Consider the following 16,948-nt stretch of genomic DNA (forward strand, 5'->3'; position numbering starts at 1 on the left):
ATTTCTGAAACAAACAGTGGCTTGAAAAAAGAGAAGGAAGGGAACGAGGGAAGAAGAGGTATATATGGAAGGAGAATCCATAGATTAAAAGAGACTCAGAAGATATACAAACAATTGCAATATTTGTCAATATGGATTTAAAGTAACTTCCAAATATTTTTGTGATATTTATGAGATTACTGGAAAGCTTAATAGTGATTTAATGTCTGATTACATTAAGGACTTCCCTTAAGGGCTTCCCTGGTGGCTCAGACGGTAAAGTGTTTGCCTGCGATGCAGGAGACCTGGGTTCGATCCACTCCCTGGGGAAGGAAATGGCAACCGACTCCAGTACTCTTGCCTGGAAAATCCCATGGACGGAGGAGCCTGGTAGGCTACAATCCATGGGGTCACGAAGAGTTGAACACAACTAAGCGGCTTCACTTTCTTTTACTTTACATTAATGACTTATTCATTTGTGTAATACGATCATGGTATTGTGGTTATGCATTAAAAATAATCCTTATCTTTTAGGTACATAATAATATACTGATGGATGAAATAATGTGTGTAATGTACTTTAAAACAATAGGGCACCAGGGAGAAGTTGAAGGCACAGACAAAACAAAATAGTCCATGAATTGCTGAAATTGAAAGAGAGGCACATAAGTATTCTGTTGGTTTTTGCTTCTGTTTGAAATGTTTAATAAGAAAGGCTAAAAATGCCATTAACAAAATGATGAAAATATTTCCCACAAATAAAGTAAAAGATTAATAATTTTTCAATATCAAAGAGAATTCATACAAATGAGCCTGAAAAAGTAACAAAATATACAAACTATAATGAAAATATGTAAAATTTTATTGTACTGAATTAAGAATTTCTTCACATCAAAAAATATTTGAAAAAGAATAGATATATGTATATGTTACTTTTCTATACACCTGAAACTAACACAAAATTGTTAATCAACTATACTCCAGTAGAAAAAAAGTTAAGAAAGAAAGAATAAAAATAACCAGAAACATCAAGAGTTAAAAGGCAACCAAAATGTAAATTATTTGACTAAATATAATAAACTGTCTACCTCTATTTAGTTATTTAAATAATGATTACTTTGTCTGACTGGGTGTTTGGTGTATGTAGACGTAATATATAAGGTACCTAATAACAAAGGGCAGAGGAATAAGGAAACATATATAGTGGTAAGATTTCCACATTTTACACTTCACATTTTACATAAAGAGGTAAGAATGTCTAGTCAGAGTTGATTGTGATAAGCTAAGCAAGTATACTATTACCTTGAACAAAACCACTAAAATATCTGTACAAAAAGATATAGTAAAAACAATAGCCACGGACAACTGGGAATCAAATTTATAAAATACCATGTATAATAGTACCAAAAATGAAGCACTTATTCATAAATATAACAGAACATATACAAGATTTCTAAGCTGAAAACTACAAAACACTTATGAAAAAAATCAATGGTGACCTAAACAAATAGGTCACCATTAATTTCTTTCATAAGTGTTTTGTAGTTGGGCTCCAAAATCACTGCAGATGGTGACTGCAGCCATGAAATTAAAAGACGCTTACTCCTTGGAAGGAAAGTTATGACCAACCTTGATAGCATATTCAAAAGCAGAGACATTACTTTGCTGACTAAGGTCCATCTAGTCAAGGCTATGGTTTTTCCTGTGGTCATGTATGGATGTGAGAGTTGGACTGTGAATAAGGCTGAGTGCCAAAGAATTGATGCTTTTGAACTGTGGTGTTGGAGAAGACTCTTGAGAGTCCCTTGGACTGCAAGGAGATCTAACCAGTCCATTCTGAAGAAGATCAGCCCTGGGATTTCCTTGCAGGGAATGATGCTGAAGCTGAAACTCCAGTACTTTGGCCACCTCATGCGAAGGGTTGACTCATTGGAAAAGACTTTGATGCTGGGAGGGATTGGGGGCAGGAGGAGAAGGGGACGACAGAGGATGAGATGGCTGGATGGCATCACTGACTCGATGGACGTGAATCTGAGTGAAGTCCGGGAGTTGGTGATGGACAGGGAGGCCTGGCGTGCTGCGATTCATGGGGTCGCAAAGAGTCGGACGTGACTGAGTGACTGAACTGAACTGAACTAAAACAAATAGGAAGAAATACAACATTTATGGATTGGAAGACCCTGTAAAGATTTATTTCTCTTTCATTCAAAAATTCTGGCATATTTTTTGATGTAAAGCTGAGTATAAAACTAATACTCAGGCAAATGAATTAAAATGTCCATAAAAACTGGGAAGAAAAATAAACTTGCTGGAAAGTATACTACTTCATTTTAAGACAAGAAGAAGCTACAAAAATCAAAAATAGTGCAATATGAGCAAAAGGATAGGCATACTGAATAATCAGAAAATTGAAAGGCAAGTCACACATTAAATTATTTGCAAATCACATACCTGAAAAAGACTTATATTCAGAATATATTAGTAACTTTCAAAATTCAATGTGCTTCCCTGGTGGCTCAGGCAGTAAAGCATCTGTCTACCATGCTGGAGACATGGGTTCGATCCCTGGGTCGGGAAGATTCCCTGGAGAAGGACGTGGCAATCCACTCCAGTACTACTGCCTGGAAAATCCCATGGACAGAGAAGCCTGGTAGGCTACAGTCCATGGGGTCACAAAGAATCAGACACGACTGAGCACACTTTCTTTCTTTCAAAATCCACTAGTAAGAAAACTTTCCAAACAAAAATGAGGAAAAGCTACTTCACCAGGCAGGATTTACAAAAGGCAAAAAGCATATGAAAAAATTCTCATCATCATTAGACATCAGAGAAATACAAATGAAAGCCACAATGATATACCATTACATCTATATAAATAGCTAAAATAAAAATTACTGATAACATCAACGGTTGCAAGGCTGCATAGCAAATAGATCTCTCATGCATTACTAATGGGGAATACAGAATAGGCAATTCTTTATAAACTTCAACATACACAATAATAATCCCATGTTCACGCAAAAAGGTTAATTTATACTTAGTGTATACTTCTGATCTTTCTATTCATAATCATCCAAATCTGGAAACAACCAAATTTTCTTCAGCTGGTATATGCAGAAGAAAATCCATTGCATACACACAAGGGAAATAAAAAGGAGTAAACTACTGACAAATGAAATAATTTGAATGAATTTCAAAGGCACTATATTGAATGAAAGGAACAATTATCAAAATGTCCATTTATAAGATATTTTCTAAAGGAAAAAGAACTGTAGTGATGGACAACATATCAGTGGTTGCCTGGGCTTATCAGTTGGAGGAAGGAATGCATGACTGCCAAAGAACTTTTTTGGAATGTTGGAAATGTTACGATTTTGATAGAAGTCACACAATTTCATATGTGTTAAAACTCATGCAATTACATAAAACCATTCCATTTTGCTTTAAAGTAATTTAAAAACCAAAATAAATTACCTCCAGATCTTTTTTTGAGAATGTAAAAATAGAGAGACAAAAAGCAGGAACTGTAAAGAATTCTGACCTCTGAACTCTGCTTGGATTGTTGCCAATTACAAAATGTTGAGAAAACTGCCCATAATAGTGGAAAGGCTATTGCACCATATGGAGTTCATACTCAGTGCAACGGTGAGAGGCAAAGTAAGGAAGTTTGATTATGGTGAATGACAGAGAGGAACACTTTAATATATAATTGTGATATCACTAGTGTACATTTCTAAAGTTCATAAAAAAGAATGATTTATGTGCCAATCTCTAGGAGTGGAGAGTAGAAATAATACCTCCCCACCATCCCCAGATAAAGCATTAATACAGTTTGAGAATTCATCTTTGTCTTTCAGTTATACTTAAATAAATTTATAGTTTTGATACCTGGAGAACTGTCACAGACTGGTACCCTGGTGAGGCTTAAAACAGTACTTTCCATTTACTATTCTTTCCTCCAATATCACTGAGATATTTTGACATCAGTTCAGTTCAGTTCAGTGTCTGACTCTTTGCAACCCCATGAATCGCAGCACACTAGGCCTCCCTGTCCATCACCAACTCCCGGAGTTCACTCAAACTCGAGTCCATCAAGTCGGTGATGCCATCCAGCCATCTCATCCTCTATCATCCCCTTCTCCTCCTGCCCCCAATCCCTCCCAGCATCAGAGTCTTTTCCAATGAGTCAACTCTTTGCATGAGGTAGCCAAAGTACCAGAGTTTCAGCTTTAGCATCATTCCTTCCAAAGAACACCCAGGACTGATCTCCTTTAGAATGGACTGGTTGGATTTCCTTGCAGACCAAGGGACTCTCAAGAGTCTTCTCCAACACCACACTTCAAAAGCATCTATTATTCGGTGCTCAGCTGTCTTCACAGTCCAACTTTCACATCCATACATGGCTACTGGAAAAACCATAGCCTTGACTAGATGGACCTTTGTTGGCAAAGTAATGTCTCTGCTTTTGAATATGCTATCAAGGTTGGTCATAACTTTCCTTCCAAGGAGTAAGCGTCTTTTAATTTCATGGCTGCAATCACCATCTGCAGCGATTTTGGAGCCCCCCAAAATAAAGTCTGACACTGTTTCCACTGTGTCCCCATCTATTTCCCATGAAGTGATGGGACCAGATGCCATGATCTTCATTTTCTGGATGTTGAGCTTTAAGCCAACTTTTTCACTCTCTTTTTTCATTTTCATCAAGAGACTTTTTAGTTCCTCTTCACTTTCTGCCATAAGGGTGGCACTTTCTGCATATCTGAGGTTATTGATATTTCTCCTGGCAATCTTGATTCCAGCTTGTGCTTCTTCCAGCCCAGCATTTCTCATGATGTACTCTGCATATAAGTTAAATAAGCAGGGTGACAATATACAGCCTTGACATACTCCTTTTCCTATTTGGAACCAGTCTGTTGTTCCATGTCCAGTTCTAACTGTTGCTTCCTGACCTGAATATAGGTTTCTCAAGAAGCACTGATTTTGACATCAGTGAGAAGTAAATAGCAACCCACTCCAGTGTTCTTGCCTGGATAATTCCATGAACAGAGGAGCCTGGTGGGCTACAGTCCATTGGGTCACAGAGAGTCAGACATGACTAAATGACTAACTTTCTTTTCTAAGGCGATTCTGACCTGCATTAAACACTAGAGTTTTAGAAAACCATTCTGCATAGGATAGCTACTTCAGAAACTGAGAATTTAGTTTTATTGTCTCTATTTAGTGGATATGTGTGGCTTGTGTTGTCATAATTGTATATGTTGTAAGTAATTCCTTGGTGTTTTATTTAAACAAAAAAAAAAAAACTTTGGATTTTAAAAATGGGACCCACAAAATTTAGAGCTGAATTAAGTAAACTACAGTAGTTCTGAGTGGAAGACAGCCTTAGCTCAATCTTGTTTCATCCTAGAGATTTTATGAGAGTAATCAAATTACACCCTCGGGTAAGAAAGATGTTAAACTTTTTTATTTAGAATTAAACTGATAAATACAAATGTATTTAATTTTTATACTTAATTTCTCCTTGGAAATTTAATATGGGAGAAGAATTCATATTGCTCAATTTAAAACAGTCTTATACTTTTGATAGTGTATTATTTGGAGGATATTTATGCAGTTATTTGGGTTCCTGGTCTAATTCTAACAGACAACATGAAGTAACACAGAATGATAGAAATAATAAAGTGATATTTCATTGGAGTCCATGTTGGACTGAATTAATGTACTTAATTTCTGATCCACCTCAAAATTTTGAAAAATCATTTTGAGCAATATAAAAATTATCTTGCAATTTTTTGTTTCACATACTGTTCATTCAGCAGCAATAGACCATTTAATTTCTCTAAAATGATGATATAAGGCCAGAATACTACATTAGTAATTAGAGATAAAATTCTGGAAGCAATAGAGTTGTATCGTTGTTTGTAAGCATCATCCAAATTTTGTCATTTGACAGAAAGGAATAGAGGAATTATCTGCATTTAAGCCAAGAAAAGAAAAAAAGTCATCCAAATTTAGTCTTCCCTAAAAATACTATTTAATATTTCTTATTATAATATTAAATTACCATATGCTCCTCTGTTTGGTTTCTGGTCAGCAGCAGCATAAACTACCTTTATGTCATCACTCTTCTTCTTTTTCTTCTTTGGAGAAAAAGCTTTAAAATGCAACAAAACATTCATTTTTAATAATGGTGATGACAGAATTACCCAAGATAGAGTCTCTTATCATACCATAATAGGAAATGAGCCTACATGCTAATTATATTCAGCATTTTGGGGAGGTAGTGGAGAACAAGAAGAAATGTGAAATGGAATTACTCTTCAAATATTATCCCTTTAGGTTAAAAGATATACTTGAAGGAACAGAATTTTCTTCTGAGAGAAAAGCTATATCTGGGTTATTATCTATAACTTACTATTTCTTTTTTATAGAGATGGGATACCAATAGAACTACTGGCTGGAGACCCACTAGCCCACAGTGACAACTGCAACTCTGGAATGTGCCTCACAAATTAGCATAAGTAACCATATACATATTCCTTCTCTGTAAAAAAGGAAATTATAATTCCTGCTTCTAACCAATTAGGAGGACAAAGGATCTTCATAGCATGTGTGCTCAATGATTTTTCAGTAAAATTGTCACATATGAGAGTGATCTTTCCTCTAACTAGACCAGGTTCACCCTATATTCCTTTCCTTTTTTATTCTCTCTGTCCCTCTGGAAGCTATTTGGAAGATGACAACATCACTATAGAGCTATAACTCAATTTGTCACCTAGATAAAATAATTTATATATAACACTTCCTCAAAAGAGGAGATTTGAGGTAACAATTTGTTTAAAATGTCTTCTTGACCACATTCACAGACACACACACAGACACACAGTACTTAGTACTCTGTGAAACACAAAGGTGGAGTTACAATATTAGGGGTAATTAAGATAGTGGGAAATATGGAATACATGGATTAAAAATAGCACAAAGTATTAGAGAGTTCAAAAGAGAGGTATCTTCTAATTACAGACATCAAAAAAGATTTTTTTTTTTATTGTGTCATTTACTGTGAAGATTTAAAGAATTTTAGGATTTGATTACATGAACAGTAAACATGGCATTCCAGGCTAGAAACTTGGATAAAGAGAAGCACAGAAGTATAAATGGTAACTTGTGTTTCAAGAAAGGTCATTAGTCTCATTTGATTAAACAATTAACTGAATGCTTGCTAAGGGCTAGAACTTTTGGCCTCTTTATGGGATTTAGAAGTATTATCTTCTCAGATGATCAAACTGATTTAAAGATGTTAAATAATTTGTATAACCTATAAGGCTAGAAAATGATAAAATAGGACTTGAACTTCAGCAGTTTGGCTCCAGTTTCAGTGCATATTACCTCCTAGATCATATCCAAATTCTTCAAGGAGGTAATGTGAAAGTTAGGTTTAAGTTTGACCCTCGATGGTGATGAATGGTTGCTTAAGAAGTCTGAGCTTCATTTAAGAGTTAATGGAAATCTTTACATTTGGGGGCCAGGAGAAGAAACTATCAGAGCAGACCTTTACATATAATTATGTAATAGCATAAAAAATGGATTTGAGGCAGGTAAAAATAAGAGCCAATGGAGACTAGTTAGTAATCTACTGGAGTGACAAAGGGAGACTCTCACCATGAAACAGCATTGATGGGACAGAGACAGGATTGATGGGATGCTGTGATAACTTATGCAAGATTATTATGTTTTTCCCTGATACATATACTCACAGATAATTTTAAAAAACCTACATATTTTTATTCTGGCCAAAAAAATTTATTATCATTAATTTAACAAATACTACTACAGTCTTATAATGTTAGAAATAAGAGGAAGCTGGCAGATATTGGGCATAACAAAGTAATGACCTAAAGTCCTTCCTTTAAATTTTCTTTGTTTCTTCCTTTTTTCCATTTTCTTCCTTTCCTTCTTTTTCTACTTCCTCCTTTCCTTCATCTTTTTTTTTTTTTTTCTGGTATTGTCTATTCTTTATGGCTGACAAAATAGTAGAACATCATGTTGGTATGTAATAGCAATTATTTACAAATTTTTAGTTTCAGTAGCACAAAATATTACAGGTTCCTATGCAATACTGCTCTTTACAGCATCAGACTTTACTTCCATCATCAGTCATATCCACAAGGGGTTGCTGTTTTTGCTTTGGCTCCATCTCTTCATTCTTTCTGGAGTTATTTCTTCACCAATCTCGAGTAGCATACTGGGCACCTACCGACCTGGGGAGTTCATCATTAGTGTCCTATCTTTTTGCCTTTTTACACAGTTCATGGGATTCTCAAGGCAAGAATACTGAAGTAGTTTGTCATTCCCTTCTCCAGTGGACTACATTTTGTGAGAACTCTCCAAAATGACCCATATGTCCTAAGTGGCCCTACACAGCATACTGATAATTTCATTGACTCAGACAAGGCTGTGATCCATGTGATCAGTTTGGTTTGTTTCCTGTGATTGTGGTTTTCATTCTGTCTGACCTCTGTTGGATAACAGGCTTATGGAAACTTCCTGATAGGAGAGACTGACTGAGGAGGAAACTAGGTCTTGTTCTAATGGGCGGGGCCCATCAGATTGATTATATTCTTTACAGGCAAAGATGAAGAAACTCTATACAGTCAGCAAAAACAAGACTGGGAGCTGGCTCAGATCACAAACTCCTTACTGCCAAATTCAGATGTAAATTGAAGACAGTAGGGGAAAATACCAGACCATTCAGGTATGACTGAAATCAAACCCCTTATGATTATACAGTGGAAGTGACAAAGATTCAAGGGATCAGATCTGATAGAGTGCTTGAAGAACTATGGACGGAGGTTCATAACATTGTACAGGAGGCAGTGATCAAGACCATCCCAAAGAAAAAGAAATGCAAATGGTGAAAATGGTTGTCTGAGGAGGCCTTACAAACAGCTGAGAAAAAAAGAGAAGTGAAAGGTAAAGGAGAAAAGGAAAGATATACCCATTTGAATGCAGAGTTCCAAAGAATAGCAAAGAGAGATAAGAAAACCTTCCTCAGCAATCAGTGCAAAGAAATAGAGGAAAACAATAGAATGGGAAAGACTAGAAATCTCTACAATAAAATTATAGATACTAAAGGAATATTTCATGCAAAGATGGGCACAATAAAGGACAGAAATGTTATGTACCTAACAGAAGCAGAGGATATTAAGAAGTTGTTGCAACCATACACAGAAGAGCTATACGAAAAGGATCTTCATGACCCAGATAACCACGATGGTGTGATCAGTCACCTAGAGCCAGACATCCTGGAATGGAAGTCAAGTGGGCCTTAGGAAACATTAGTATGAACAAAACTAGTGGAGGTGATGGAATTCCAGTTGAGTTATTTCAAATCCTGAAAGATGATGCTGTGAAAGTGCTGCACTCATTATGTCAGAAAATTTGGAAAACTCAGCAGTGGCCACAGGACTGGAAAAGGTCTGTTTTCATTCCAATCCCAAAGAAAGGCAATGCCAAAGAACGCTCATACTACCACACAATTGCACTCATCTCACATGCTAGTAAAGTAATTTTCAAAATTCTCCAAGCCAGGCTTCAACAATACGTGAACTGTGAACTTCCAGATATTCAAGCTGGATTTAGAAAAGGCAGAGGAAACAGAGACTAAATGCCTACATCCATTGGATCCTCGGAAAAGCAAGAGAGTTCCAGAAAAATATCTACTTCTGCTTTATTGATTATGTCAAAGCCTTTGACTGTGTGGATCACAACAAATGGTGGAAAATTCTTAATGAAATGAAAATAACAGACCAGCTGACCTGCCTTCTAATAAATCTGTATGCCTGTCAAGAACAACAGTTAGAACTGGACATGGAACAAAAGATTGGTTCCAAATCTGGTAAGGAGTACGTCAAGGCTACATATTGGCACTCTGCTTATTTAACTTATATGCAGAATACATCATGCAAAAAGCCAGGCTGGATAAAGCACAAGCTAGAATCAAGATTGCGGAGAGGAATATCAATAACCTCAGATATGCAGATGACACCACCCTTATGGCAGAAAGTGAAGAAAAACTAAAGTGCCTCTTGATGAAAGTGAAAGAGGAGAGTGAAAAAGTTGGCTTAAAACTCAACATTCTGAAAACTAAGATCATGGCATCACTTCATGGCAAATAGATGGGGAAACAATGGAAACAGTGAAAGACTATTTTGGGGGGGCTCCAAAACCACTGCAGATGGTGACTGCAGCCATGAAGTTAAAAGATGCTTGCTCCTTGGAAGGAACCTAGACAGCATATTAAAAAGCAGAGACATTACTTTAAAGTTACATCTAGTCAAAGCCATAATTTTTCCAGTAGTCATGTATGGATGTGAGAGTTGGACTATAAAGAAAGTTGAGCATTGAAAAATTAATGCTTTTGAACTTTGGTGTTGGAGTAGACTTGTGAGAGTCCATTGAACTGCAAGGAAATCCAACCAGTGTATTCTAAAGGAAGTCAGTCCTGAATATTCATTGGAAGGATGGATGCTGAAGCTGAAAACTCCAATACTTTGGCCACCTGATGCAAACAACTAACTCCTTGGAAAAGACCCTGATCCTGGTAAAGATTGAAGGTGGGAGGAGAAGGGGATGACAGAGGATGAGATGTTCGAATGGCATCACTGACTCAGTGGACATTAGTTTGAGTAAGCTCTGGGAGTTGGTGATGGACAGGGAAGCCTGGCGTGCTGCAGTCCATGGGGTCACAAAGAATTGGACATGGCTGAGTGACTAAACTGAACTGAGCACAAAATATATTTTAAGTATAAGGAAGTTGGCTAGAACTGCAATACAGGCATGACTCTCAGCTGAATCACTTGATAAGGCTATTTTAGTTAGCTTAATTATATATATATGTCTACATTGCAACTTGAACTGTGATAGGGAAATTCCTAGAATCCTGCCCTGGTACAAAGCAGATAGCAAGCATGAGCAATTGTTTTGCAAAAGAATTTTTTACATAAATATATAGTCAAGCACTTTCTACATAGCTACATTAGATATTAATATTCTCACATTCATAATGTAGTCCACCTTGTTCTCCATAATCATTTGTATTTTTCCTCATATCTTCTTTTTTATTGCCACTTTCTTGCATTTTTTGTAAATGATAAGCCATTTTTTTCTCTAGAAGAGCTTGTTTCTAAAATATCAAACAAGTATAATGGTTAACATAAACCTGCTGTTTAAAGATACAAATAAATATTTAATATGTGACAGTATGTTGGAAATGAGCAGTCATTCCTGTACTGTGACTTGTAAGGTTATTCTGAACATAAATTTGGGAGGGTGGTAATGGGAAAATTTCCATATGTTGTCAAACAGGAAGAATATATTTAACACTTAGATGCAGTTTTTCTCATTGCACACCTTCAGGGTATCCAGTTTCAGATCAGACATCATCTCAATGTATTGCTCTCCTGTGATTTTAGGCAATTTCTAAATCATCTTCAGTTGGAGAATTCCTTTACCAAATGTCACTCAGGTCAAATACATATAAACAGAATATCATATATGAAATCTGGCTTCTTTTTGTATATCTCTGGACTAATATTGACACTGGATATACCAGAAAAGAGACAGCTGCACAGAGAAAGAGCCCCAGTAATCCTCAGAGAATTCCCTAGAGGAGCAGTCAGCAAGAGAATGGATTAATACTTATATGACTTTTATGTGAGACACTACCCAAGATCAAAGACAGGCCCATCCCAATGGAATCAAGAAACAATATTTGACACCAGTCTATGATGCTTATTCTCATGAGGCTACTCAGAAAAAATTCATTAAGTCATAGGGCATTGAGTAGAGTACTAAAATGGGCCTTGCCTCTCCAGTGATGGATAACTCATCCCAGGTTCAATATGGTTCTGTTCCCATCTAACAAATATTAAACAGCAAGACTTATTTCCAAATAACTTATATACATCCAAGAAAAAAGAGCTAAGGAGTATTATACAAAGATGAAAATACTCAGCACACACAATAAAAAGTTCACAATATTTGGCATCCAATAAAGGAATACCGAGCATATAAAGAAGCACAGAAATATGACCCATAAAGAGAGTAATCAATCAAAAATAACTCAGAAATGATACAGATGGTAGATTTAATGATAACATTAAAATAAATAAGCTGAAAATAGAGTTACTATATGATCCTGTGATCCTATTCTTGGGCATATATATAGAGAAAACTAATTCACAAAGATACACTCACTTCAACATTCACTGCAGCACTATTTACAATAGCTAAGACAAGGAAGTAATGTAAATGTCCATTGACAGGTGAATGGATCAAGAAGATACAATATATGTATATACACACACAATGGAATATTACTCAGCCATAAAAAGAATGACAATGCCACTTGCAGCAACATGGACCTAGAGATTATCATACTAAGTAAAATAAGTCAGAGACAAATATATATCAGTTATATGTGAGGTCTAAAAAAATAACGCAGATGAACTTATTTACAAAGCAGAAATAGACTCACAGGCAGAAAAAAAAAAAAAAAATTGAAGACTGCCAAAGTGGGTAGCAGGCAATGGGTAGAGAGACAAATTAAGAGTTTGATATTAACATATACACACTACTATATATATATATGTATATATATATATATATAATAAGTAAACAAGGACCTACTGCATAGCACAGGGAACTATATTCAGTATTTTCTTATTATCTATAGTGGAAAAGAATTTGAAAAAGACTTTATATATACACATGAATATATATATATATATATATATATATATATATATATAACTGAATCATTTAGAACTAATACACCATTATAAATGAACTACTCTTGAATTAAAAACATACAATAACTGAATTCCAAATATTTATAAGATAAACAAGAGACACAGAAGATACAAAAAGTACCCAATAAATTTTAAATGCGTGAGATAAGCAATGCATTTGGTGCATTAATGGTAGAGTTCACATTGAAGGGGAAGAGATTAATATATATTCAGAAAAAGAAACCATCCAAAGAGAAACACTGAGAGAAAAAAAAAAACGAAAAAAGAAAAATTAAGGAATGTGGATAAGATGGTAGAGAAGGGAGACTCCAGGCTTCCTTCCTTGATCATTGACATACCAAAATTAAAACTATTTTCAAGGTAACTAAGAGAATGACAAGAAGACTAGCAGAAAACACTTTCCATAACTAAGGACAGAAAGAAGTAGCCACAATGAGATGGATAGGAGACAAAGAGATGTAATACAGTCTAGAGTCTCACCTTGGTCAGTGGCTCGTAAACAACAGGATAATCATATCTGCAAAGGTTCTTCCCAAGGAGAAAAAGGTCCAAGCTCAACATTAGGCTTCCCAGCCAGAAAGGTCGTGCACCAAGAAGACAAACCTCAAAAATATCTGGCTTTGGAAGTTAGCAGGGCTTGCATATGGAAGAAACCAGAGGGCGGTAGGAAATAATGACTTTGGTCTAAAAAGGCACATGCAAATATATGTTCTGAGGCCCCACACAGAGGCAGTAAAATGAAAGAAGCATGGATCAGACCAGCTTGTTCATCTTGGAGAGATTCTTGGAATGACAGGAGGCAACTGGCATTCCCTTTGGGGATGAGGATGAGGGTGGCAGCCACTTTTGGAGGCCTGTTTTACTACAAGGATACCAATGCTGGCAAGTACCATTTTGGAGTCTTCCTTTTAGGTTGTTAGCACTGAGGGATAACCTGCTCACAAGGGAGCTGGCAACAGTCCTGGGACCCATCTGGGCTATACGCTCAGCCTTATTGAGACCCATTGTCTCCCAACAGGGGCCTGGTACCTGCTCCATTCACCAGAGGTGCCACAGCCAGTCTTACTAGACATGCGTTTTCTACCAGTCAGCTGGCTGAGGCATGGGACCCTTGGACCTTTCAACCAGCTGCACCAGGACCCAGCTCTGTCCACCAGTGGGCAGGCAGCCATCACATGAGGCAGTGCTTGGCAGTCAACCAGGCCATGTAGATCTGATATGGAACACCTTTCGAGCACATAGTTCTCATGACCTGAGGAGAGCGTACTGCTGGGCCTCAAAGGATATAATCCACATAAGTACACATCTTCAGGACTTGGAAATGTAACCAATGTATCTAATACATAGAAATAAACAAAAAGAATTATGCAAAATGAGAGAAATATGTTTCAAACATAAACGAAACTTCAGAAAAGAACTAAATAAGGGGAGACAAGCAATCTACCTGATAAAAGAGTTCAAGATTATGGGCATAAGATGCTCAAGGAACACAGAAGATGGATGAACCAGTGAGAAGTTTAACAAGCATTAGAACACATAGAGAGGAATCAAACGGAACTAATAAAATAGCTAAACAAAACAAAACAAACAAACAAAACACTAGGAGGAGTAAACAGATCAGCTGATACAGAGGAAGGGATCAGTGAACTGGGAGACAGAGTAGTCGGAATCACCTAAGCTGAAAAAAAGACAAGAGTTAAACAAAATGAGAGTTTAATACAATTCTAGACATCAATCATACCATAATTTGCATTACAATGGTCACAGAAGGAGGAAAAGAGAGAAGGAAAGTGGCTGAGGACTTAGATGAAGAAAAAATAGATGAAAATTTGTCTAAAGTGGGAAAGAAAACAGCCACCCATATCCAGGAAGCACAAAGAATCCCAATCAGGATCAACCAAAGAGGTTCACACCAATTTTTGGAAAAATTAAAAAAAAAAAAAAAAGGAATCTTGAAAGCAGCAGGGGAAAAACAAACAGTTATGTATCCATAAGACTCTGAGCTAACTTTTCAGCAGAAATTTTGCACTCCAGAAAAAAGTGGTACAATATTTCAAAGTGATAAAAGGAAAAGTTACAACTAAGAATATTTGGCAAGGCTGTCATTCAAATTTGAAGGTCAGCCCATTAATTTTGTAGGTAGGTGCCCAATATGCTACTGGAGATCAGTGGAGAAGTAACTCCAGAAAGCATGAAGGGATGTAGTTAAAGCGAAAATACATCCAGTTGCGGATGTGACTGGTAATAGAAGCATGGTCTGATGCTGTAAAAAGCAATATTGCATAGGAACCTGGAATGTCAGGTCCATGAATCAAGGCAAATTGGAAGCAGTCAAACAGGAGATGGCAAGAGCGAACGTCGACATTCTAGGAATCAGCGAACTAAGATGGACTGAAAAGGGTGAATTTAACTCAGATGACCATTATATCTACTACTGTGGCCAGAATCCCTTAGAAGAAATGGAGTAGCCATCATGGTCAACAAAAGAGTCTGAAATGCAGTACTTGGATGCACTCTCAAAAATGACAGAATGATCTCTGTTCATTTCCGAGGCAAACCGTTCAATATCATGGTAACCCAAGTCTATGCCCCGGCCAGGAATGCTGAAGAAGCTGAAGTTGAATGGTTCTATGAAGACCTACAAGACCTTTTAGAACTAACACTCAAAAAAAAAAAAAAAAAAAAGTCATTTTCATTATAAGGGACTGGAAATCAGTCCTGGGTGTTCACTGGAAAAACTGATGTTGAAGCTGAAACTCCAATATTTTGGCCACTTGATCCGAAGAGCTGACTCATTTGAAAAGACCCTGATGTTGGGAAAGATTGAAGGCAGGAGGAGAAGGGGACAACAGAGGATGAGATGGTTAGATGGCATCACTGACTCAATGGACATGAGTTTGGGTAAACTCTGGGAGCTGGTGATGGACAGGGAGGCCTGGCGTGCTACAGTTCACTGGGTCACAAAGAGTCGGACATGACTGAACGACTGAACAGAACTGCACTGAAAAGACCACTAAAAAGTTTTATAAGAAACCTGAAAATGACTGCTCTAAGCAGAAAAGAGCACAACTAAAATATGGAAAACAGAAAAGGAAAAATCTCATTGGTAAAGGCACACACACAGTAAAAGCAGTGGATCAAGCGCTTATAAAACTAGTAGGAAAGTTAAAAGACAAAAGTAGTAAAATCATATCCACAGTAAGTAGCTAAGCCAAAATGTAAACTGGTTGCATGGTCGTGTCCAATTCTGTCATCCCATGGACTGTAGCCCATCAAACTCCTCTTGTCCATAGAGTTCTCCAGGCGCAAGTACTAGAGTGGGTTGCCATTTCCTTCTTCAGGGGATCTTCCCAACCCAGGGTTTGAACCTGGTTCTCCTGCATTGCAGGCAGATTCTTTACCAACTGAGCTACTAGGAAAGCCCGACCTGGGGCTGCAACAAAGGGACTCAGAACCCCTAGGGAATTTGACTTTGGAGGCCAGTGGGATTTGATTACAGAACTTCCACAGGACTGGGGAAACAGTCTCTTTGAGGGCACAAACAAACCCTTGTGTGCGCCAGGAGCCAGGAGAAAGGAGCAGTGTCCCGACAAGATACTGAATCACACTTGACAGTGAGTGTAGTTAAGTAGTTAAGGGATGCCCCAAAATATATAAAATATATGTAAAAACATTAAAAATGGAGGGGAGAATAAAACTGTAGGGTTGTTAGAAAGCATCTGAATCAAAGAGATAATCAACTAAAGCAATAATATGTAATTATATACATATATGTATATGTATATATGATTTTAAACACACACACACACGTCTTATGCTTCCCAGGTTGCTCAGTGGTAAAGAATCTGCCTGCCAATGCAGAGGACCCAGGAGATGCAGGTTCGACCCCTGAGTTGGGAAGAGCCCCTGGAAAAGGAAATAGCAATCCACTCCAGTACTGTTGCCTGGAGAATTCTATGGACAGTGGAGCCTGACAGGCTGCAGTCCGTCCTTGTGGTCATAAAGACAAAACTGAGCTACTGAGCATGCACATACATTTTTACAGTAACCACAAACCAAAAATGTGTAATATAACACAAAAAAGAGAAACAAACTCAATAATAATATTAAAGATATTCATAAAATCAAAATGGAAGAGAGTAAAAGATTAAATGAAT

General features: G+C 37.0%; 1 protein-coding gene across 1 annotated transcript in view; it reads right to left on the reverse strand.

Moving 5' to 3' along the window:
• The window catches only part of FSIP2 (fibrous sheath interacting protein 2), a 141,922-nt gene that overhangs the window by 96,383 nt on the left and 28,591 nt on the right, over positions 1–16,948 (reverse strand). The window contains exons 8-9 of the mRNA XM_052652838.1: positions 11,038–11,164; positions 6,044–6,124 (exon numbers count right to left, since the gene is read on the reverse strand). Coding sequence (XP_052508798.1) covers positions 6,044–6,124; positions 11,038–11,164 — 208 coding nt within the window. The remainder of the gene's footprint in view (positions 1–6,043; positions 6,125–11,037; positions 11,165–16,948) is intronic.

The sequence above is a fragment of the Budorcas taxicolor genome, chromosome 2 (genome assembly GCF_023091745.1).
Source record: "Budorcas taxicolor isolate Tak-1 chromosome 2, Takin1.1, whole genome shotgun sequence".
NCBI classification, from domain to species: Eukaryota; Metazoa; Chordata; class Mammalia; order Artiodactyla; family Bovidae; genus Budorcas; species Budorcas taxicolor.